The sequence below is a fragment of the Nicotiana tomentosiformis genome, chromosome 9 (assembly GCF_000390325.3).
Source record: "Nicotiana tomentosiformis chromosome 9, ASM39032v3, whole genome shotgun sequence".
Lineage (NCBI taxonomy): Eukaryota > Viridiplantae > Streptophyta > Magnoliopsida > Solanales > Solanaceae > Nicotiana > Nicotiana tomentosiformis.
Genome location: NC_090820.1, coordinates 92,862,773 through 92,887,075, shown reverse-complemented (window position 1 = coordinate 92,887,075; position 24,303 = coordinate 92,862,773). Strand labels below are relative to the sequence as shown.

Genomic DNA, 24,303 nt, shown 5'->3' with positions numbered 1-24,303 from the left:
TCACCTTGTGGAACATTGGCTCTAGATTTCCATGCCGATGAAGTATCCGCCATCTCATCCAAATATCACACGCCTACGCATAGGGCGTAGTCATGAAGTTCTCACCGGCAAGTTGGTTCACTACACATTGATTGGTGGTATTGATCCCCCGATAGAAAGTTTGTTGAATCATGCTCTCCTCATATCATTGTTGGGGCACTCTTTCACCATTGTTCTATACCTTTTCCATATCTCGTGCAGTGGTTCATTGGGCTCTTGCTTGAATACTATAATTTCATCCTGAAGAATAGCCATGTGCCCGGGAGAGAAGTACTTTGAAATAAATTTCTCTGCCAGTTCATCCCAATTATGAATGGAATGATTTGGCAAACATTCCAACCAATCTAAAGCTTTTTCCCATAAAAAGAAGGGAAAAAACCTTAGCCTCAAAGTATCCTCGGAGACATTTATTTGTTTGCTCCCCCAACACGTATCTACGAACCCCTTCAAATGTTTATATGTTTTTTGACCCGGTGCACCGGTAAATAACCCTCGTTGCTCGAGCAAAGTGACACGTTGGTTATTTGGAGGTTGCCCGCCCTAATACGGGGAGGGACTATAGAACTTGCATACCCTTCATTCGGCAACACCCGGTGTGGAGTCGCTCGTGGTAGAGGTAGGGGTAGAGCGGGTACATTATCTTGAGGAGGTCGGCCTCATAGATTGGCCTGAGGTTCAAGAGGGACCTTATCCATTTGATCATCCTCAACATCCACATCCCCCACGGCTATGTTTCCGAAATCGTTGTTTGCTATGATTGCACCTATAAAACTCACACGTTAGTAACTAGGAACGAAAAGAAGATATCCCAAACACACACCTAACTAAATAGCTAACGCCATTTTTTTAGCTCCCCGGCAACAGCGCTAAAAATTGATCTCATCTAATTTTACTCCTCATTTTGTGGTTATGAAAACAGTCGATGCAAAAGTAATACCCAACAAGAGTCGGGGTCAAATTCCGCAGGGAGCTATATGGATGGGTGTTAGTAGTATATATCTTAGCACGTGAGTTTGTATATCAAAATTTGCACTTTCGCAATATTTGGTTTTGTTTAAAAATCTAAACTAAACTATGATTGCGATTCAAAGAATGAAACTAGGAAATTATTTTTGTTGTTTTCCAAATGATATAAAAGGCCTAGGGCTATTATCTTCACCTAGGTGTTTGCCTAATAGGTTGTAAACTTTAAAGCTTGTTTTATTGGTCGGGGTGTATTATAGCTATCAACACTCAAGTACCCACTCAATACCTCTCGGTCAGAGAGTAATTTTGCCCAAATTGACTTTCTCAAGTCCAAATGGGTATTGAACAAAATAGTTGATAAGAAGCTCAAGTCGGGTTTTACTATCTCTAGGTTCAACCCTTTAATTGGGCTTATAAATCTCTCGATTGACCCAATTTCTTGCTAGCCAAGTTTTCCTAGACTATGTCTCTCTTTCTCAAGTAGAGACTAAGTCAAATAGGCATGAATTAATATTTGCAGCCATTTATTCTTCAAACAAAAACAAAAATAAGGCTAGATAATAAACACCCAACCATAAACAAGCAATAAATCAAACACCCATTATGTTTACACACTAGGGTTGAGTCACAACCCTAGTGAACATTTAGCTACTCATGCTCAAACTAGAAGAAACAGCAGATGAAATGATAATTAAACCCATATTGATAATTAAAATGATTAAATCAATATTCAAAAGGCTCAAAATAGCAAAAACTACTAAAAAGAGTAAAAGAAACCATCTACTGTAGCAGCTGATGTCAAAATTTAACCTAAAAAAGTGAAACTCTTCTATTTATACAAAGCTGGAATTTTCGGACAAAAATGCCTTTTCGAAGGTACTGCGGCCGCACAATTCCATGTGCGGTCCGCACTTTTATTCATCTTGACAAGAGTGGAAATCTGCGGCCACATAATTCTGATCTGCGCCCGCACTGTTTTCTTTCTGTGATCCGCACAATTCTAAGTATGGCCGCATCTTGCTCTTCTGCGGTCCGCACAATTCTGAGTGCGGCCACGTGGCTCTTCTTCTGCGGCCGCACAATAATTGTGCAGTCCGCACTTTGAGATGCAGGTTCTCTGAAATTTTATTCTAACCCAGCTTCTGCGGCTGCACAATTTGTGAGCGGTTTGCATCTTGCAATATTATCTAATGGAATTGCTTCATGACCTGCGGTCGCAGATGATATTCTGTGGTCCGTACTTTAAACTTTTGTGCATGTGTTTGCCCTTGAGTTCAGACTACTCCTTGAGTTGGATTTCATCTCAGGAGCTCATCTTCCAATATTCCTGCAATTAACTACATTTCATCAGTTTTCGGGAATACAATTAAGCACTTTTGGACTAAAACGAAAGCTAAAAAGATCTAATAAGTAGTCAAAATCTCCACTTATCAAACCTCATGCACCAGAATCACAAGATCTCATTAAAAAAGAACTAGCTACAGCAATACCAAATGAATAAAAAGGGAACCTGGATATCCCCATAAGTTTATCATTGGTAATAACCAAGAAGGCATAAAAACTAGAAGATCACAAAAGCAGAATTCAAACATTGCTCTTATCTCACAGCTTGAACCAAAAAAGGTAGACGAGGCACTTGGAGATAACTGTTGGATAAGCGCAATACAAGAGAAACTTGACCAGTTCGATAAAAATAAGATTTGGAAGCTTATTCCTAAACCTCCTAACACATCCATTATTGGAAAAACTGGGTTACAAGAACAAGTTAAATGAATCCGGCCAAGTAGTAAGGAATAAAGCAAAGTTGGTTGCTCAAGGATACTCTCAACAATATAGAATTGACTATGAAGAAACCTTTGCTCCAGTTGCCAGGTTAGAATCAATTCGTATTATGTTAGCATATGCTGCTCACGAGTGTTTTAGACTTTTTCATATGGATGTAAAAAGTGTGTTTTTAAATGGATTCATATCTGAGGAAGTAAATGTCAAGTAGCCCTCAGGTTTTGTAAATAAGTCTTACCCAAATCATGTCTACAAGTTGTCTAAAACTCTCTATGGACTTAAACAAGCTCTTAGAGCCGGGTATGAAAGGCTAAGCTCATTCTTAGTCAACCATGGTATTAAACGAGGTAATATTGGTACCACATTTTCATCGATCGTTCTGACAAAGGTATTTTGATTATACAAATTTACGTTGATGATATTATATTTTGGAGTATTAACTCGGATTTATGCAAGGAATTTTCAAATATCATGAAAGGAGAATTCGAGATGAGCATGATGGGAGAACTAACATTCTTCCTTGGACTACAAATCAGTTAATCCCAAAAAGGAATTTATATAAACCAAATAAAGTACACAAATGAGCTTATAAAGAAATTTGGTATGACGAATGCCAAAGCCATAGGGACTCCTATGAGTCCGTTAACCTCTTTTGATGAAGACTTAAGCGGTAAGAGCGTGAATGAAATAATATATCGAGGTATGATTGGATCTCTACTATATCTTACTGCAAGTTGACCTGATATAATATTCAGTGTATATAAGTACCCAAGATATCAGCCAGCTTCTGAAGAGTCCAATTTAACTGCTATTAAATACATTGACATATATCTAATAGGGACAGTCAACTATGGGTTATGGTATGAAAGCTCTAACAATTTTGATCTCAAAGGTTTCTCATATGCAAATTTTTCAGGTGACAAAATTGATAGAAAAAGCACAAGTAAAACTTGTCAATTACTGGGAAAAGCACTCATTTTCTTGCACAACAAGAAACAAAATTGTGTTGCCTTATCCACTACTGAAGTAGAATATCTGGCAGTGGACAACTGCTGCACACAAATTCTGTAGATTATGCACCAACTTCTAGATTATGATTTTCATCTTAAATCTGTTCCAATTATGTGCGATTCATACTAGTGCTATTTGTATTTCTAAAAATTATATGCATTATTCAAGGGCTAAGCACATTGAAATCAAACACCATTTAATTCATGATCATATTGCTAAAGATGATATTGTGTTAAAATTTGTAAACACTGAAAATTAGCTTTCCGATATTTTTATAAAATATTTTCTTGAAGAAAGATTTTGCACACTTCGAGACAAAATCGGCAAATCCTCAATAACCATCTACTGCTCATAAGTTTAATACATTATGAAGTTGGTTTACCTGCTAGTTTATTTTAATATTTTTTAAAAAGCCTTTTCTGTGAAATTCCCTTATTTGATATGATTGCTATAATTGCATGCATTAATGTGTGATTGACGGCATTGTACTCCAAAAGAAAAATTTTTCAATTGCCTTTTCACACGTCTCACTCTAATCAAAGCAACCCTTCATCACCCACCTCTCTCCTTATTAGTCACTACTTCATTCATCTCTCACCATCACTCATTCAAAAATCTTGTTTTCCAATGGCCAAAACCAAACCTCTCCGTCTTCCTCTATGCCTCGAAGAAGTCACCGGTTCAGAAAAATCCAACACGCTGATGCAACTGCTGGTGATACTATTTATGAGGAACCGGTACGTATGTTTTATGAAATTTTTTTTGTAAACGACAAAGATGATTTGGAATCCACGGTACTAGGAACTAGCATCATTCTTAACTCTTACCAGTTTGAAAATATTTTCTCGACTAAGTTTTTTGAGTACAGTTTTTTGTACAACATTTGTGGCGTGATAATTTTGAAGTGTCTTTTGAATAAGCAAAAAGTTTTCTGTCTGAAACCACCTCGATATAGGTCCTAAAGATCTAAAACTTGAGCATCGTTTGTTAGCCCACATTATTCCTAGCACCCTCCTACACTGCATTGTGTTTGTCTTGGACTGTATTGTAAATGGAAAAGTTATAGATTGGTTTGCCTAGATACTTCAATACATGCTTGAGAGTATTAGGGATGTATCTTCCTCTACTATTATTTTACCTTATGTTCTACTAATCTCTCATGTTCTACAAGTGATGAAAGTGGACTTACCTCCCTTTGATCCTAAAGTCATCTCTAGCACCTACGACAAAATAACTTTTGCAATGATGAGATACACCTTGGTTGAAAGGACTTGGGTTAAGATAGACAAAGCCTCAGAAACTATACTCCCAACTCAATAGGGTATTGGAGGAGTTATATCTAAAATCAGCCAACCTTCCTCCTCATATCAGTTGTTGCAAATCCAATAAAACATTGCTGGTATCAAGGGCATGCTAACCATTATGGAGGAACAGGTGGACAAAATCAGGGATGTAACGAAGAAAACTGGAGAAGATATGGCCAGACTAATGATCAATTTTCAGATTACAAAGAGACAAGGGATCAGAGCTATGTGGGATGTCACTGAGCGATTGAACAAAGTCTCCAAGGAGATTGATGATTACTATGACAGTTTCTGCACCAAAGTGATCAACACTCTAAAGTACTTCCTTGGAAGGAATTAATTATGTGGGATGTTTAAACCATGACCTTTTTTTTTGTTTTGCTAAGACATTATTTTTTTGTGGTGCTTGCTCATGCATATGGTCAACTATGGGTCAACTTTGACTGCTTTTGCTTGACTATGACTGCTTAACTATTGTATATATAAGTATTGCACGTATATTCTCTGTATGTTATTATCTATCATTATCTGTATATCTTCGCTTGCTTCTTTTTGATTGATGTCAAAGGAGGAGAAGAAAAAGAGTATAAAGACAGGGCAAACAATATGCGAAGAAGCAATACAAAGACAAGAGGAGCACAATTGTATTGATGTTAGCAAGAAAAATAGATACAATGTGAAAGAGAAGTGTCAAATAAATAATCTCCTAAAATCTTTAACTCTTTTATTTATTGTCATCATAAAAAAGGGGAGATTGTTAGGTTTCGAATTTTAATGATAACCAAAACAAAAGTAAAAAATAATCTACTAATGTCTCTACTACTTATGCAGGTCAATTGCCCAGAGCACAAGAAGGAAAATCTCTATAATCAGTGCACCAGAATATGAAAGAAATAAGAGAATGTTCAACGGCAGAGGAAGAAAACTATCCTTCATCAAAGGCGTACATCAAAGAAATAAGTAAAGAAAGGAAATTAATCAAATTTTCATAACCTACGGAAGTAAATCAGAAGAATCAAATCAGACATCTAAGAAGAAGACTACAAGAATAGAAGGCCTTGAAGTTCAAGACCATCAATGAGGATAGAAAAAATTGAATGGTTTTGAATCCAGCCATGTTTCGTATGTTGGATTCAAGAGCCAACCCTTGGGTCCTATTTTTAGAATACACTACTTCAAAGAGATAAATCATAATCAACGATTTTTCAAATCTCAGCGCAAGGAATAGAGAGCCTTATCAAGAACTATATAAGAAGAGAAGGAAAGACGTGGAAGACCTACGCAGCTTTCAAACATGTTTTCACTCTTTCTACTTCTTAGAAAAATATTGTATTCCTAAACTTACTAGTGTTTCAAAAGATAGAGAGAAAAATAAAGCAAGTGAAAGATTGTGTCAAGATTTTGTACTGTAATTCATTTGTGGTAAACATGAGAAAAACCACACTCTCATTTGTAACTGTTCGATTGAAGATCTAAGAGAACCCTTATGACCCACGGGAACTGGATGTAGGTGACACATCGGTACACGAATCAGTATAAATATCTATGTCTCTCTTGTTTTTTTCTTTATTATTTATTACATATATCTGTTGAACTAACTATTGCTTGCAGAATAACAGTAGTCAACCAACAAACAAATTTAGTCGACTAAAGGATTTTTACAAGTCACCCCCCATCCCCATGTACTTTCAAATAATTCATTATCCAAAGAAAAAACTCTTGAATCTTTGGCCAATGCCGATTGGATTACAGATGCAGTTCCATAAATCTCTTGACTTAATGTGATCAATCATCATTTCCCTTCCCCAGTACTACCAAGTCCTTTTTAATGTGGCTAATATCTACCTGGAATGCATCTACATGACTTGTGAATAATTTAACAAGATAGATAGATAGATTAGAATGAAGATTGTACCAAAATTATGCCTGCTCGGCAAAACTTGTAAACAAGGCAAAACACATTTTATCCAATAAATTAAAATGTTTAGGTTAGACAATGGTAGTGAATGTTTCAATAATACTTGCAAGGACTTGTTTCAGCTACATGGGATTGTACATCAACTTTCATTCCCTTATACTCCTCAACGGAATGGAGTAGTGGAGCGAAGACATAGACACATACTTGAGACTGTTCGAGCCATTAGGTTTCAAGGACATTTACTTATTAGATATTGGGAGCATTGCATTGACACTGTTGTCTATATCATTAACAAGATTCCTTCTTTTGTTTTAGCACACATATCACTTTATGAGTTTGTTTTTGGTAAGGCACCTTCATTGACACACTTAAGGTCATTGGTTGTCTATATTTTGCTACTAACTTGACAAGCCATGATAAGTTTGAACCTAGAGATGTGAGGTCAGTTCTGCTTGGGTATGCAGCACATCAGAAAGGATACAGACTGTTGGACTTGGAAAATAGAGTTTTCTTTATCAATCAAGATGTGGTCTTTTATGAAGATGTTTTTCCCTTTCATACAGTTGAAGGTGTTTTACAACCACTTTTTTGGATATGTCTCTAGTGCCAAGGCAGGATTTTACTATGAGTTCAGTTGTAGTAGACAATCCTGTTCCAACCACAAGCTCATGTAGTAATCCTACTACACCCAATGTTCCTTACTCCCCTGTCACTAATGATGCTCCTTAAAATAGGCAGGAGCTTCCTTCTTCTACTGAATATGACAACATTGTTACTACATCTAACTCTCCTACAATTCCTCTTGCTGAGGAAACAAGGAAGTTAGCTAGAGTATTTAAACCTCCTATCTGGCTTAAGGACTATGTTAGGCCTGACAAAATGAAATCTGTAGGCTGCCGCAAATAGCCCATTTCAGAGGTTATTGGCTATGAAGTAATCTCTTCTAAATATCAAAGCTATTTGGCCAGTTTTTCTGTTCAAGTAGAACCAAACACTTATTATGAGGCTATCAAAGACAAGAGATGGATAGAGGGCATGCAGACAGATATTAAAGCAATAGAAGATAACAAGACTTGGGAACTGGTTTCTTTGCCTCAGGGGAAGAAGGCTATAGGTTGCAAGTGGGTTTATAAAATCAAATATAAAGCATCAGGAGAGGTTGAGAGGTTTAAGGCCTGACTAGAAGCTAAAGGCTACAATCAAAAGGAAGGGTTGGACTATTATCAAGAGACTTTCTTCCCAGTAGTGAAGATGGTTACAGTTAGGAGTGTGTTGTCCATGGCAGTCTCAAGGCATTAGTCCATCCATCAAATGGATGTATACAATACTTTATTGCAGGGTGGTCTTACTGAGGAGGTGTACATGATAATTCCTCAAGGATTCAATGGGTCCAGTGATAAATCTGCGGTTTGTAAGTTGCTTAAGTCCCTCTATAGGCTTAAGAAGGTACCTAGGCAGTGGAATCTCAAATTGACTTCAGCCTTAGTGGCAGCAGGGTTTCAGCAAAGTCATTTGGATTACTCATTATTCATTAGGAAGACAGCAGATCACATGGTGGTAGTCTATGTTTATGATCTCCTTATTATTGGTGATAGTATCACATTAATTCAATAGACTAAAGATGATTTGCAACCTCCTTCAAGATCAAGAATCTAGGTAAGCTCAAATATTTCTTAGGCATAGAATTTTCATAAATAAAGATGGTATCTTAATGCATCAACGCAAGTATGCTCTGGAGCTTATTGCAGACCTGGGACTCTCAGGTTCCAAACCCGTGGATTATCCTATAGAGACTAATCCCAAGTTGACTACCTCTGAATTTGATGCTTGCACAGGATCCTCTGATGATACTTTGTTGACTGATCTTGGTTCATATCAAAGGCTCTTAGGGAAGCTACTTTACCTGACCATCACAAGGCCAGATATCTCTTTTGTTGTTCAGAGTCTCAGCCAGTGTATGCATATTCCTAAGGCTTCTTATATGGAAGCTGCACTCAAAGTGGTCAGATATATCAAATCCAGTCCAGGATTAGGATTCCTATTGAATGCACATTGTTCTGAGTCTCTTTCGGCATTTTGTGATGCAAATTGGGCTGCTTGTCCTAACACACGCAATTCAGTCACAGGATACTTTGTCAAGTTTGGTACTTGATTTCTTAGAAATCTAAGAAGCAATCTACCATTTCTAAAAGTACAGCAGAAGTAGAGTATCAGAGTCTAGCTTCTACTGTTGTTGAAGTAGTGTGGATCCTTGATTTGCTAAAGGAATTGGGTATAGAGCAACAGTCTCCTGTGACTATCTACTATGATAGCAAGTAAGCTCTTGCTATTGCTATCAATCCTGTTTTTTCACGAGAGAAAGAAACATATTTATAGTGGTTGCCATTTCATACATGAGAAGATTCAACAATTTGCTGTCCAAGCTAGGAATTCTGAACATTTTCCCCAGTCCTAGCATGGGGAGGGGGGGGGTGTCAAGGATATACCAACTTCTATAGTTAGTAAACTTAATTATAGTTAGAGAGGTGGTTAGTACATCTATCAAGTAGTTAGTCGGTTAGAGTAGTTTTATAAATATGTACAGTAGCATTCCATTTACACTGTACAGAACAAAATTGAATAGAACATTTCTCACATCTGCTCACTCTTCTCTCTTCGATGTTGATTTCTCTGTTCTAGCTTCGTGTTACTGATAAATTCATTAGTGTTTAATTTAATTCAAGGCCTAACAATTAGTTTTAGTTAATGGTTGACCAAATCACACCCTTCATTTAATTGATGGTCTAATATTTCTAGTCAATAACCCAAGGATCAAAAATGCCAATTCTCCCTAAAATTGATTTGCACAAGTCACAATATTACTCCATTAAAGTTTCAGTTTCAAATTCGAGTGTTAGTTTAATTGACTATTTTTTGTGTTAAAACAGAATAATGACCATCCCCAATTGAGATAGGGTAGAGGTAGACTAAAGGGATATGTCCAAATTTGTCTGTGCACTATTCGAAATAGTTTAGTTTGCTCTATGTTAATTTTTGATTCGTACATACTGTTGTTGTCAGCAAATCATCTTTGCTCTTATCATTAATGCAGTTCTAACATGAAACGTATGAACTTCGCATGTTCAAATTCCTTAAGGAAAAAAAAGGTTCATATTTGCCTATACTTTTGAATACTATGGTTTAAATTCACGTTTAGGTTAAAGCTCCAATATAATTAAGGATAAAAATAAGATTGTTTTCTAAACAACTGATAAGATTCAAAATTACTCTTTGTCAAATAATAGGGAAGAAAATTTGACTCTTTCGCCTAGATTAAATTAGATAAATTGGAGATATTAGGCTGGTCTATTTGAAGAGGAGCCTTGGCATAACTGGTAAAGTTGTTATCATGTGACTAGGAGGTAAAGGGTTCAAACCGTGGAAACAACGTCTTGCAGAAATGCGGGGTAAGACTGCATACAATACACTCTTCTGATCCGCCCTTCCCCGAACCCCGCACATAATGGGAGCTTGGAGCACCAGGCTGCTTTTTAGGCTGGTTTTTGGTACTGTATTTGTGTGGTAGGAAAACCGAAGGGGACATATATGCAGGCAGCCAATGAGGTGAGCAAAAGAGATGAGATGCATTGGACAAGAAGACAGACTAGTGATTTTGATCCTTAGTTTGTTTTTTATAAAATCAAAAAATCCACTTTAAAGAGCTGTCATTCCTCAATTATTAATTTAGTACCCGATAACTTAATATGACTAGAATTCTAAATTCATAAATTTTAAACTTTGGATTCGCCTCTACAATTCTCGTTTTTTCTGTTTCTTAGATCAACAGTTACCTAATGTTGCTTTGCCTTGGTTTTATTCTTAACCTGTTGTTGTTACTGTTCCCTTTTTCTTCTTTATTACAGTATTTTTCAAGGGTCTATTGAAGATAACCTCTCTACTTACACAAGGTAGGGGTGAGTCTACTTGTAGGATTTATATATGGTCAAAATCGGGCCTACCCAATTTTGTTGTTTGATCGAGACAAGGCAGTTGCATCGGGGGTAGCCTCGTAATAAATTAAACCCGAGCTCGGAGATGAGACATCGAGCCTAAAGATCGAAGAGTATGTTGAGACCAAGGCCAGCAACAATCGAGATCAAGTATGACCGATTTCAAGGGGAGCATAATAACAGAATGGGGAGATATCTGTAATCGGTCGAAGATCACGGCGTGAATCTTGGGACGGATATTCGTGATTGGTCAAAGCTCATTGCGTGAATCTCGGAACAGGCCAAATCAGAAGCGGTTAACTAGCTATTTATACGATTTTCTTCTGTAATTAGAGACATACCATACTTAGGTTTCCTCTACTATATAAAGAGGAGTTCCAATCAGTTGTAAGGATCATGATTCACTGAAAAGAATATACATATACGCTGCTTTCTTTGTCTTACTGTTCATCACTGCTTGTTCCATCCTTTGCTATTCTTATTAACTAAACCTCGAGACTATCTCGAATCAAGGTCGAGGCATTATTTGCAGACTGGTTTGATTTATTTTATTGTCCAATTTATCTATTTAATTCGTTATTTATCAATTAGTGCTGGTTTAAATCACATATCCTTAAAACCACAATATAAGTTAAATTATTACTCAGTTTTTAGGGTAAACAGTTTGGCGCCCACCGTGGGGCTAAGGATAATAGTGATTGTTCAGTACTAATTCTGGTAAAACGCACTATATTATGCTTGTTCTTATCAAGTCTCTTTGCTTTCAGGTTAAAACATGTCAAACTCACAAAACGCATCCGCACACGGTTACAACGGCCTCAGATTCCACGGTGAAATCGAAAATGTGATTGCTCCAGGAGTCGAGGTGCCACAGGCTAATTTCGGGGGAGCACCAGTTGCCAACCCAGTCGATGTCAGTTCGCACGTTGCTCTAAAAGCAGACCTAGGTGCAGGTCTCGATGGGAGCGTACGCAGAGAAGGACGATCTAGTGACCAAGGAATACAAGGTAGAGAAGACGAAGGAGTCAGTCTCCAAGTGATATTCGAGATGCTTCAGGCTCAGCAAGCCGCTATTGCTCAGTTACAAAATCAACATAGAGCTCCGAATAGGGTCGAGCCGGAAATTACTCGTCGTGTTGAGCCAGTACTGGAAAGGTCAAATGGTAACAAATCGGGGACTGATCCTGCACTAATGAAAATGCTCAAGGAGCTCACCAAAATAATTGAATCGAGGGAGAAGAGAATCAAAGCCAACGATAGAAATGTGGAAACATACAAATCTCGAGTTGACCAGATACCGGGGGCACCACCAATCTTGAAAGGGGTGGATTCGAAGAAGTTTGTACAAAAGTCGTTTCCTCCAAGTGCGGCTCTGAAGCCTATTCCAAAGAAGTTTCGTATGACAGACATACCCAAATATAATGGGACCACCGATTCCAACGAGCATGTTACTTCATATACATGCGCCATCAAGGGTAACGATTTAGAAGATGATGAAATCAAATCTGTGATGTTACAAGAATTCGGAGAGACCCTTTCGAAGGGAGCAATGATTTGGTATCACAACCTGTCACCAAATTCCATCGACTCATTTGCCATGTTAGCAGATTCTTTCGTAAAGGCACACGCCGGGGCCATAAAGGTCGCAACGAGGAAATCAGAACTTTTCATGGTAAGACAAAGGATAATGAAATGCTGAGGGAGTTCGTATCCCGATTTCAAATGGAACGTATGGAGTTGCCACTGGTCACAGATGATTGGGCCGTTCAAGCTTTCACCCAAGGGTTGAACGAGCGGAGTTCGATAGCATTACGTCAATTAAAACAAAATTTGATCGAGTATCCAGCTGTAACTTGGGAAGATGTGCACAATCGATATCAATCATAGATTAGGGTCGAGGACGACCAATTAGGAGCCCCTTCCAGTTCAGTACATCCAAGCAAGTTGGCAGGTAAAAACATGAGGGATGTCGACATGGATCCAAGATCGAACAGAGACTAATATTAACCATATACCACAGATCGAAGGAACAATGGTTCAGGACATAATTTTGCCCGGAGCAATCGAAAAAGTGACCGAGGACACAATTCTCGGGGACGTATGAGAAAAAGTGGTTTTGACAAGTATGACGATCCGATAGAGGCACCTCGGTTATCGGAATATAACTTTAGCATCGATGCATCGGGTATTGTATCGGCAATCAGAAGGATCAAAGATACTAGATGGCCCAGACCCATACAAATCGATCCTTCCCAAAGAAACCCAAATTTAATGTGCAAGTATCATGGCACGCATGGTCACAAAACCGATGATTGCAGGTAATTAATGGAGGAGATAGCCTATTTATTCAATAAGGGCCACCTTCGAGAGTTCCTCAGCGATCGAGCCAAGAACCATTCCAGAGAAAGGGACGCCAACAGGAAAAATGAATAGGAGGAACCCCAACATATCATTCATATGATCGTCGGTGGGGTCGACATTCCACAGGGACCCATATTCAAACGCACTAAGGTATCAATCATTAGGGAAAAATGATCCCGAGATTATGTGCGCGAAGGCACTTTATCATTCAATGACGAAGAAGCAGAAGGCATTTCTCAATCCCACAACGACGCTATGGTAATTTCTATCTTATTAAATAAAGTTCAAGTTAAGCGTGTTTTAGTGGATCTAGGTAGCTCAGCGAATATCATCCGATCGAGGGTCGTGGAGCATCTCAACCTACAAAATCAAATCGTGCCTGTAGCTCGGGTCTTAAACGGCTTCAATATGGCCAGTGAAACAACTAAAGGGGAGATTATTCTACCGGTGAACGTGGCTGGAACCATTCAAGATACCAAGTTCCACGTAATCGAGGGCGACATGAGTTACGATGCACTACTCGGAATACCTTGGATCCACAATATGAGCACTAAATGATGAAATTCCCAACGTTGGCCGGTGTAAAAACAGTATACGGGGAGCCGCATGCTGCAAAGGAAATATTTGCGGTCGATGAGGTAACACCAATGTCGACACTATCAACCTCGGAAAGGTCGAGCATCAAAAGTAAATAGGAAGTCAAATAGCAATCACAGCCACCAGCCTCGACCGAATCAGGGAAGCATGAGATAGAAGAAGAAGAGGGGGATTTTCTGACCCCTCGAACTTTTATTGTTCTCGAAGATTCTGATGCCACCAAATCAACGGTAGAAGAGCTAGAACAGGTTATATTGATCGAGTACCTACCAGAGCGAAAGGTATATATGGGAACGGAATTAACCCCCGAACTCAGGAAAAAGCTTATTCAATTTCTTATTGATAACATAGATTGTTTTGCTTGGTCCCATTTAGACATGACAGGGATCCCACCGGAGATAATGACGCATCGGCTAAGCCCGGACCCTAGGTTCAAACCAGTGAAGCAAAAGAGAAGACCCCAGTCCGAGGTAAAGCACGCATTCATAAAGGAAAAGGTAATTAAACTTCTCAAAATAGGATTTATTCGGTAGGTGAAATATCCTGAATAGTTAGCCATTGTATTTATAGTCCCTAAAAAAGCGAAGAAACATAGAATGTGTGTAGATTATAAGGATTTAAACAATGCGTGCCCCAAACATCTCCTTTGTTGTTCAGAGTCTCGGCCAGTGTATGCATAGTCCTCAGGCTTCTCATATAGAAGCTGCACTCAAGGTGGTCAGATATATCAAATCCAGTCCAGGATTGGGAGTCCTTTTGAATGCACATTGTTCTGAGTCTTTTTCGGCATTTTGTGATGTCAATTGGGTTGCTTGTCCTAACACACGCAAGTCAATCACACGGTACTTTGTCAAGTTTGGTACTTGATTTCTTAGAAATATAAGAAGCAATCTACCATTTCTAGAAGTTCAGCAGAAGCAGAGTACCAGAGTCTAGCTTCTACTATTGTTAAAGTAGTGTGGATACTTGGTTTGCTAAAGGAATTGGGTATAGAGCAACAGTCTCCTATGACTATCTACTGTGATAGAAAGTAAGCTCTTCCTATTGCTGTCAATCCTGTTTTTCATGAGAAAATAAAACATATTGATATTGGTTGCCATTTCATACATGAGAAGATTTAACAAGGCCTCATTTCTACTTTATATCGTGCTACAGTAGAGTAGGTGGCAGACATTCTTACTAAGGGACTTGGTCAATCTAAACATGAATATGTGCTGTCCAAGCTAGGAATTCTGAACATTTTTCCCAGTCCTAGCATTGGGGGGGGGGGGGGGTGTGTTAAGGATATACCAACTTATATAGTTAGTTAACTTAATTATAGTTAGAGGGGTGGTTAGTACATCTGTCAAGTAGTTAGTCGGTTAGTGTAGTTTTATAAATATGCACAGTAGCTTTTCATTTACACTGTACAAAACATAATTGAATAGAAAATTTCTCACATCTGCTCTCTCTTCTCTCTTCGATGTTGATTTCTCTGTTCTAGCTGCGTGTTACTGATAAATTCATCACTGTTTGATGATCTAATATTTCTAGTCAAATAATTCGACAGGACTAAAAATAAGATAAAGCAATAACACAAGGATCAAAAATGCCAATTCTGCCTAAAATTGACTCGCAAAAGTCACAATATTACTCCATTAAAGTTTCAGTTTCAAATTCGAGTGTTAGTTTAATTTACTATTTTTTGTGTTAAAATAGAATAATGACCATCCCTAATTTAGATAGGATAGAGGTAGACTAAAAAGATATGTCCAAATTTGTCTGTGCACTATTCGAAATAGTTTAGTTTGCTCTATGTTAATTTTTGATTCGTACATACTGTTGTTGTCAGCAAATCGTCTTTGCTCTTATCATTAATGCAATTCTAACATGAAACGTATGAATTCCGCATGTTCAAAATCCTTAAGGAAACAAAATGTTCATATTTACCTATACTTTTGAATACTATGGTTTAAATTCACGTTTAGGTTAAAACTCCGATATAATTAAGGATAAAAACAAGATTTTTTTCTAAACAACTGATAAGATTCAAAATTACTCTTTGTCAAATAATAGGGAAGAAAATTTGACTCTTTTACCTGGATTTAATTGGATAAATTGGAGATATTAGGCTGGTCTATTTGAAGGGGAACCTTAACATAATTGGTAAAGTTACTGCCATGTGACTAGGAGGATAAGGGTTCAAATCGTGGAAATAGCCTCTTGCAGAAATGCAGAGTAAGACTGCATACAATATACCCTTGTGATTCGGCCCTTCCCCGGACCCTGCACATAACGAGAGCTTAGTGCACGAGGCTAGTTTTTAGGCTGGTTTGTTGGTACTGTATTTGTGTGGTAGGAAAACTGAAGGGGACATACATGCAGGCAGCCAATAAGGTGAGCAAAAGAGATTAGATGCATTGGACAAGAAGACAGACTCTAAAACTAGTGATTTTGATCCTTAGTTTGTTTTTTTATAAAATAAAAAAATCCACTTTAAAGAGCTGTCTTTCCTCAATTATTAATTTAGTACCCGATAACTTAAAATGACTAGAATTCTAAATTCATAAATTTTAAACATTGGATTCGCTGCCACAATTCTCATTTTTTCTGTTTCTTAGATCAACAGTTACCTGATGTTGCTTCTTGCCTTGGTTTTATTCTTAACCTGTTGTTGTTACTGTTCCCTTTTTCTTCTTTATTACTGCATTTCCCGTTCTTAATTGTTGTGCTTATGTCTGTCTGAGCCGAGGGTCTATTGGAAACAACCTCTCTACTTGCACAAGATAGGGGTAAGTCTACTAGTAGGATTTGTATACGGTCAAGATCGGGCCTACCCGATTTTGCTGTTTGATCGAGACAAAGGAGTTACATCTGGGGTAGCCTCATGATAAATCAGACCCGACCTCGGAGATGAGACATCGAGCTTAGAGATCGAAGTGTATGTTGAGACCGAGGCCAGTAACTATCGAGATCAAGTATGATCGACTTCGAGGAGAGCATAAAAACGGAATGGCGAGATATCAGTAACCGGTCGAAGATCACAGCGTGAATCTCCGGACAAATATCCGTGATTGGTCGAAGATCATGGCGTGAATCTCGGAACGGACCAAATCAGAAGCGGTTAACTAATTGTTTATACGATTTCCTTCTGTAATTAGAGACATACCATAATTAGGTTTCCTCTACTATATAAAGAGGTGTTCCAATCATTTATAGGGATCATGATTCACAGATAAGAATATACATATACGCTGCTTTCTTTGTCTTACTATTCATCACTGCTTGTTCCATCATCTATTGTTCTTATTAACTAAACCTCGAGACTATCTCGAATCAAGGTCGAGGCATTGTTTGCAGACTAGTTTGATTTATTTTATTGTCCAATTTATCTATTTAATTCGTTGTTTATCAATTGGTGCTGGTTTAAATCACATATACTTAAAACCACAATATAAGTTTAATTGTTACTCAATTTTTAGGGTAAACAGTTTGGCGTCCACCGTGGGGCTAAGGATAATAGTGATTGTTCAGTATTGATTCTTGTAAAATACACTATTTTACGTTTGTTCTTGTCAAGTATCTTTGCTTTCAGGTTAAAATATGTCAAACAAACAAAACGCATCCACACACTGTGACAACGGCCTCGGATTCCACGGTGAAAACGAAAATGTGATTGCTCCAGGAGTCGAGGTGCCACAGGCTAATTTCGGGGGAGCACCGGTTGCCAACCCAATCAATGTCAGTTCGCACGTTGCTCGAAATGTAGACCTAGGTGCAGGTCTCGATGGGAGTGTAAGCAGAGAAGGACGATCTAGTGACCAAGGAACACATGGAAGAGGAGACGAAAGAGTCAGTCACCAAGTGATATTCGAGATGCTTTAGGCTCAGCAAGCCGCTATTGCTCAGTTACAACATCGACATAGAGCTCCGAATAGGGTCGAGTCGGAAATTAATCTCAGTGCCGAGCCAGTACCGGAAAAATCAAATGGTAACGAATCAGGGACTGATCCTGCGGTAATGAAAATTCTCGAGGAGCTCACAAAAAGAATTGAATTGGGGGAGAAGAGAATCGAATCCATTGATAAAAAAAAGTGGAAACATATAACTCTCGAGTTGACCAGATACCGGGGGCACCGCCAGTCTTGAAAGGGATGGATTCGAAAAAGTTTGTACAAAGTAGTTTCTTCCAAGTGCAGCTCCGAAGCAAATTCCAAAGATGTTTCGTATGCTAGACATACCCAAATATAATGGGACCACCGATCCCAACGAGCATGTTACTTCATATACATGCGCCATCAATGGTAACGATTTAGAAATGATGAAATCGAATATGTGCTGTTAAAAAAATTTGGAGAGACCTTTCAAAGGGAGCAATGATTTGGTATCACAACCTGCCACCAAATTCCATCGACTCATTTGCCATGTTAGCAGATTCTTTCGTAAAGGCACACTCTGGGGCCATAAAGGTCGCAACGAGGAAATCAAACCTTTTCAAGGTAAGACAAATGGATAATGAAATGCTGAGGGAGTTTGTATCCTGATTTCAAATGGAACGTATGGAGTTGCCATCGGTCACAGATGATTGGGTCGTTCAAACTTTCACCCAAGGGTTGAACGAGTGGAGTTCGATAGCATTACATCAGTTGAAACAAAATTTGATTGAGTATCCAGCTGTAACTTGGGCAGATGTGCACAATCGATATCAATCAAAGATCAGGGTCGGGGACGACCAATTAGGAGCCCCTTCCAGTTCAGTACATCCAAGCAGGTCGGCAGGTAAAAACATGAGGGACGTCGACAGGGAGCCAAGATCGAACAGAGACCGATATCAATCATATACCACAGATCGAAGGAATAATGGTTCAGGACACAATTCCGCCCGGAGCGATTGAAGAAGTGACCGAGGACAGAATTCTCGGGGACTTATGAGCAAAAGTGGTTTTGACAAGTATGTCGATCCCACAGAGGTACCTCAATTATCGTAATATAACTTTAGCATCGATGCATCGGGTATTGTATCGGCAATCGGAAGGATCAAAGATACTAGATGGCCCAGACCCATACAAACTGATCCTTCCCAAAGAAACCCAAATTTTATGTGCAAGTATCATGGCACGCATGGTCACAAGACCGAGGATTGCAGGCAATTAAGGGAGGGGATAGCCTGTTTATTCAATGAGGGCCACCTTCGAGAGTTCCTCAGTGATCGAGCCAAGAACCATTCCAGAGAAAGGGACGCCAACAGGAAAAATGAACAGGAGGAACCCCAACATGTCATTCATATGATCGTCGGTGGGGTCGACATTCCACAAGGACCCATATTCAAACGCACTAAGGTATCAATCATTAGGGAAAAATGAGCCAGAGATTATGTGCCCGAAGGCACTTTATCATTCAATGACGAAGAAGCAGAAGGTATTTCTCAGCCCCACAATGACGCTCTGGTAATTTCTATCTTATTAAATAAATTTTAAGTTAAGCGTGTTTTAGTTGATCCAGGTAGCTCAGCGAATATTATCTGATCGAGGTTCGTGGAGCAGCTCGGCCTACAAAATCAAATCGTGCCCGCAGCTCGGGTATTAAACGGCTTCAATATGGCTAGTGAAACAACTAAAGGGGAGATTATTCTCCGGTGAACGTGGCTGGAACCATTCAAGATACCAAGTTCCAGGTAATCGAGGGTGACATGAGGTACAATGCACTACTCGGAAGACCTTGGAGGTAATCGAGGGTGACATGAGGTACAATGCACTACTCGGAAGACCTTGGACCCACAATATGAGGGCAGTCCCTTCGACTCTCCACCAAATGATGAAATTCCCAATGTCGGCCGGTGTAAAAATAGTATACGGGGAGCAGCATGCTGCAAAGAAAATGTTTGCGCCCGATGAGGTAACACCGATATCGACACTATCAACCTCGAAAAGGTCGAGCATCAAAAGTAAACAAGAAGTCAAATAGCAATCACAGCCAACAGCCTCGACCGAATCAGGGAAGCAGGAGATAGAAGAAGAAGAGGGGGATTTTCTGACCCCTCGAACTTTTATTTTTCACGAAGATTCTGACGCCACCAAATCAACGGTCGAAGAGCTGGAACATGTTATATTGATCGAGTACCTACCCGAGCGAAAGGTATACCTGGGAACAGGATTAAACCCCGAATTCAGGAAAAAGCTTATTCAATTTCTTATTGATAACATAGATTGTTTTGCTTGGTCCCATTTAGACATGACAGGGATCCCGCCAGAGATAACGATGCATCGGCTAAGCTTGGACCCTAGGTTCAAACCGGTGAAGTAAATGAGAAGATCCCAGTCCGAGGTAAAGCACGTATTCATAAAGGATGAGGTAACTAAACTTCTCAAAATAGGATCCATTCGGGAGGTGAAATATCCCGAATGGTTAGCCAATGTAGTTGTAGTCCCTAAAAAAGGGAAGAAACTTAGAATGTGTGTAGATTATAAGGATTTAAACAAGGCATTTCCCAAAGATTCTTTTCCACTGACTAACATCTATTGCATGATCGATGCCACGGCCAGCCACAAGATCCTTACTTTTCTCGATGCCTATTCCAGGTACAATCAAATCCAAATGAACCCGGAGGACCAAGAAAAGATTTCATTTATCACCAAGTATGGAACATATTGTTATAATGTAATTCCCTTTAGGCTAAAAAAAAAGCAGGACCTACTTACCAACACCGAGTAAATAAAATGTTCGAAGAACAAATAGGTAAATCAATGGAAGTTTATATCGATGACATGCTAGTTAAGTCCCTGCGCGTAGAGAACCATTTGGCTCATTTGCAGGAAACGTTCGAGATTTTAAGAAAATACAACATGAAGCTCAACCCCAAAAAATGTGCTTTCGGGGTCGGTTCGGGCAAGTTCCTTGGCTTCATGGTATCGAATCGGGGAAACAAAATCAACCCTGAAAAAATCAAGGCCATCGAAGACATCACCGTCGTGGATAGTGTAAAACCTATGCAGAGGCTGACTGGACGGATAGCTACCTTAGGCCGATTGATTTCAAGGTCATCGGATCAAATCCACAGATTTTTCTCTCTGCTCAAAAAGAAGAACGACTTCTCCTGGACCCCGTAATGCCAACGGGCATTAGAGGAATTGAAGCGATACCTATCGAGCCCACCTCTGCTTCACACTCCAAAGGCAGATGAAAACCTTTACTTGTACTTGGCAGTATCGGAAATCGCGGTAAGTGGTGTCCTAGTTCGGGAAGAGCAAGGTACGCAATTTTCCGTTTATTATGTAAGTCGAACCTTAGAAGAAGCAGAAACTATATATCCATATTTGGAGAAATTGGCACTTGCACTGATAAGCGCCTCTAGAAAGTTAAGACCATACTTTCAATGTCACCCCATATACGTATTAACCACTTACCCACTTCATAATATTTTGCACAATCCCGAACTATCGGGTCGATTGGCCAAATGGGCCGTCGAAATAAGTGGGTACGATATCTAATATCAACCCCGGACGGCCTTCAAGTCTCAAATTTTAGCGGACTTCGTGACCGATTTCACGCCAACCCTCGTACCCGAAGTCGAAAAGGAACTTTTGTTAAAATCAGGTACATCATCGGGGGTATGGACCTTTTCACATATGGTGCTTCGAATGTGAAGGGGTTCGGGCTAGGCATCGTTTTGAAGCCGCCCACGGGTAGCACTATTAGGAAATCTATCAAAACTTCTAGGTTGACTAACAATGAGGCCTGGTACTAGGCCATGATTTCAGGTCTCGAGCTAGCTAAAAGCTTAGGAGCATAAGTCATTGAAGTCAAGTGTGACTCTTTACTAGCGGTGAACCAAGTAAACAGAACATTCAAAGTACGAGAGGATAGAATGCAAAGGTATTTAGACAAGTTGCAGGTAACCTTGCACCGTTTCAAGGAATGGACTTTACAGCATGTACCTCGAGAACAAAACAGTGAGACCGATGCACTTGCAAGTTTAGGATCATCGGTCGAGGAAGATGATATTAGCTCGGGGACTGTCATTCAACTCTCGAGATCCGTAATCGGGGAATGTCACGCCTAGATAAACTCTATAAGCTTAACCTGGGATTGAAGGAATAAATATATTGAATACTTGAAAACCGGAAAGCTCCCATCGGACCCTAAAGAGTTGAGGGCCCTACGAACCAGAGTTGCTCGATTCACATTGGCTGAAGATGGAACATTATACAGAAGGACATTCAATGGACCATTGGCAATATATTTAGGACCAGGAGACACCGATTATGTTCTACGAGAGGTCCATGAAGGCACTTGTGGGAACCACTCCGGCGCCGAATCACTGATTCACAAAATCATTAGAGCAAGATACTACTGGGATAGCATGGAAAAAGACACTAAGGAGTTTGTTCGAAAATGTGATAAATCTCAAAGGTTTGCACCGATGATCCATCAGCCCGGAGAACAACTTCATTCAGACCTATCCCCATGGCCATTCATGAAATGGGGGATGGATATCGTCGGCCCTCTGCCATCGGTCCCAGGTAAAGCCAAGTTCATTTTATTTATGACTGATTATTTCTCTAAATAGGTTGAAGCACAGGCGTTCGAGAAAGTGAGAGAGAAAGAGGTTATAGACTTCATCTGGGATCACATCGTATGTCGATTTGGGATACCTGCCTAAATAGTATATGATAATGGAAAATAATTTATTGGCAACAAAGTGACAAAATTCCTCGAAGACCACAAAATAAAAAAGGATATTATCAACGCCGTATCACCCTAGTGGGAACGGACAGGATGAGTCGACGAACAAGACTATTAGTCAAAACCTAAAGAAAAGGTTGAACGATGCTAAGTGGAAATGGAGAGAAATTCTACCCGAAGTCCTTTCGGCATATCGAACAACGTCAAAATCTAGTACGAGGACAACCACGTTTTCCTTAGTATATGGCTCTGAAGCCTTAATTCCAGTCGAAGTCGAGGAACCCAGTGCCAGGTTTTGACATACAATAGAAGAGTCAAATCATGAGGCTATGAATACTAGCCTGAAATTATCGGATGAAAAATGAGAAGCCTCACTCGTTCGAATGGCTGCACAAAAGCAACGAATCGAAATATACTACAATAGGAGAACCAACCTTCGCCACTTCATAGTCGGGGACTTAGTCCTGAGGAAAGTCACCATCAACACTCGAGATCCTAATGAAGGGAAGCTCGTCCCAACTTGGGAAGGACCCTACCAAGTCCACAACATCGTCGGAAAGGGATCTTATAAGCTCAGCATGATGGACGACGAACAACTGCCAAATAATTGGAACATATCGTTTCTCAAACGGTATTATTGCTAAGGTATGACTTTATTACTTTTTTCATTTATATATTAGACACTAACTCACTGCAGATGATCGATCAAAGATATAGAGACATCAGGTTTTAAAGCACGCGTTACACTCTTTTTTCCTTAGATCGATTTTTATCCCAAGTGGGTTTTTCCGGCGAGGTTTTTAACGAGGCAACAATTATGTGCTACCTGAGGACGATTCAGCAGTATCCAAGGCTTATTTACAATCAACCTCGAATATTGGGGGGCATCACCCTCGGATTTTACATTTTTGAGGAAAATACTTCGTGTCAAAGGGTCTCGATAGAGAAACTTTGTAATGGGCCAAACGGTCAAATGAACCGTGTCGTATAGATTAGTCGAACCCCGATGGAAAAATATGTACGCATGTATAAATTATACAAATAAGCATTCTTTCTATATCAAACATCTTGTGTTTCAAAGAAAATTTTCTACTATACAAGCTCCACACTTATGATTTTGTGAGAAATGGCTCAAAGGCCAAGTGCAAATATACCTCGTACACTCGGGGACTGCCGTCGACGATCGACATATTCGAGTAATCTAAACTCAAATTCATAAGACCTCAAAGAGGCACCCCTCGATCTATAGGCCAAGGGCATCACTCTCGTGGACTAACACTTCTAACAAGTTTGAAGTATTATTGGGAAATAAGCCAAAGAGGCATACCCAAAGGCTACGGCCAAATCAAAGTGGCTCGGAGACGTCTGAATTCTGCAATAAAAATAGGACTTCGAATTCTTTGAAAAATCGGTTAAAAAAGGCTACCCTCGGCATGTAATCAAAAGGGCTTCGATAAAATTAGCCCTCGAAAAACCTTAAGAGGTGTCAAATTATCTTAACACAAACGTGCTAAGGCACAAAAAGGAAAGGGGTTTCAATCGACATCGAACCCTCAAAAAACCTAATTGGTAAAGAATATGTGTTAAGACATAAAGGAATTTTCTTTACTAAGTCTTCTAAGCTAAAAAAAGGAAAAAATAGCCATCTTTTAGAGGCCATATCAGCCCAATTTAA

General features: G+C 39.3%; 2 protein-coding genes and 1 long non-coding RNA gene across 3 annotated transcripts; all 3 read left to right on the top strand.

Moving 5' to 3' along the window:
- Positions 1–4,352: 4,352 nt before the first annotated feature.
- On the top strand, positions 4,353–6,599 carry LOC117278783 (uncharacterized). The gene is made up of 2 exons (XR_011411013.1): positions 4,353–4,535; positions 5,233–6,599. It is a non-coding gene; the product is annotated as an uncharacterized lncRNA (long non-coding RNA).
- A 483-nt stretch (positions 6,600–7,082) lies between these two features.
- Positions 7,083–8,634, top strand: LOC138899201 (uncharacterized). The gene is made up of 3 exons (XM_070185339.1): positions 7,083–7,393; positions 7,755–7,908; positions 8,359–8,634. Exons 1-3 carry the CDS (start codon positions 7,083–7,085, stop codon positions 8,632–8,634), a joined length of 741 nt encoding a protein of 246 aa, XP_070041440.1.
- A 97-nt stretch (positions 8,635–8,731) lies between these two features.
- LOC138899200 (uncharacterized mitochondrial protein AtMg00810-like) lies at positions 8,732–10,683 on the top strand. The gene is made up of 2 exons (XM_070185338.1): positions 8,732–9,164; positions 10,586–10,683. The coding sequence occupies exons 1-2, from the start codon at positions 8,732–8,734 to the stop codon at positions 10,681–10,683; spliced, it is 531 nt and encodes a 176-aa protein (XP_070041439.1).
- The last annotated feature ends 13,620 nt before the right edge of the window (positions 10,684–24,303 follow it).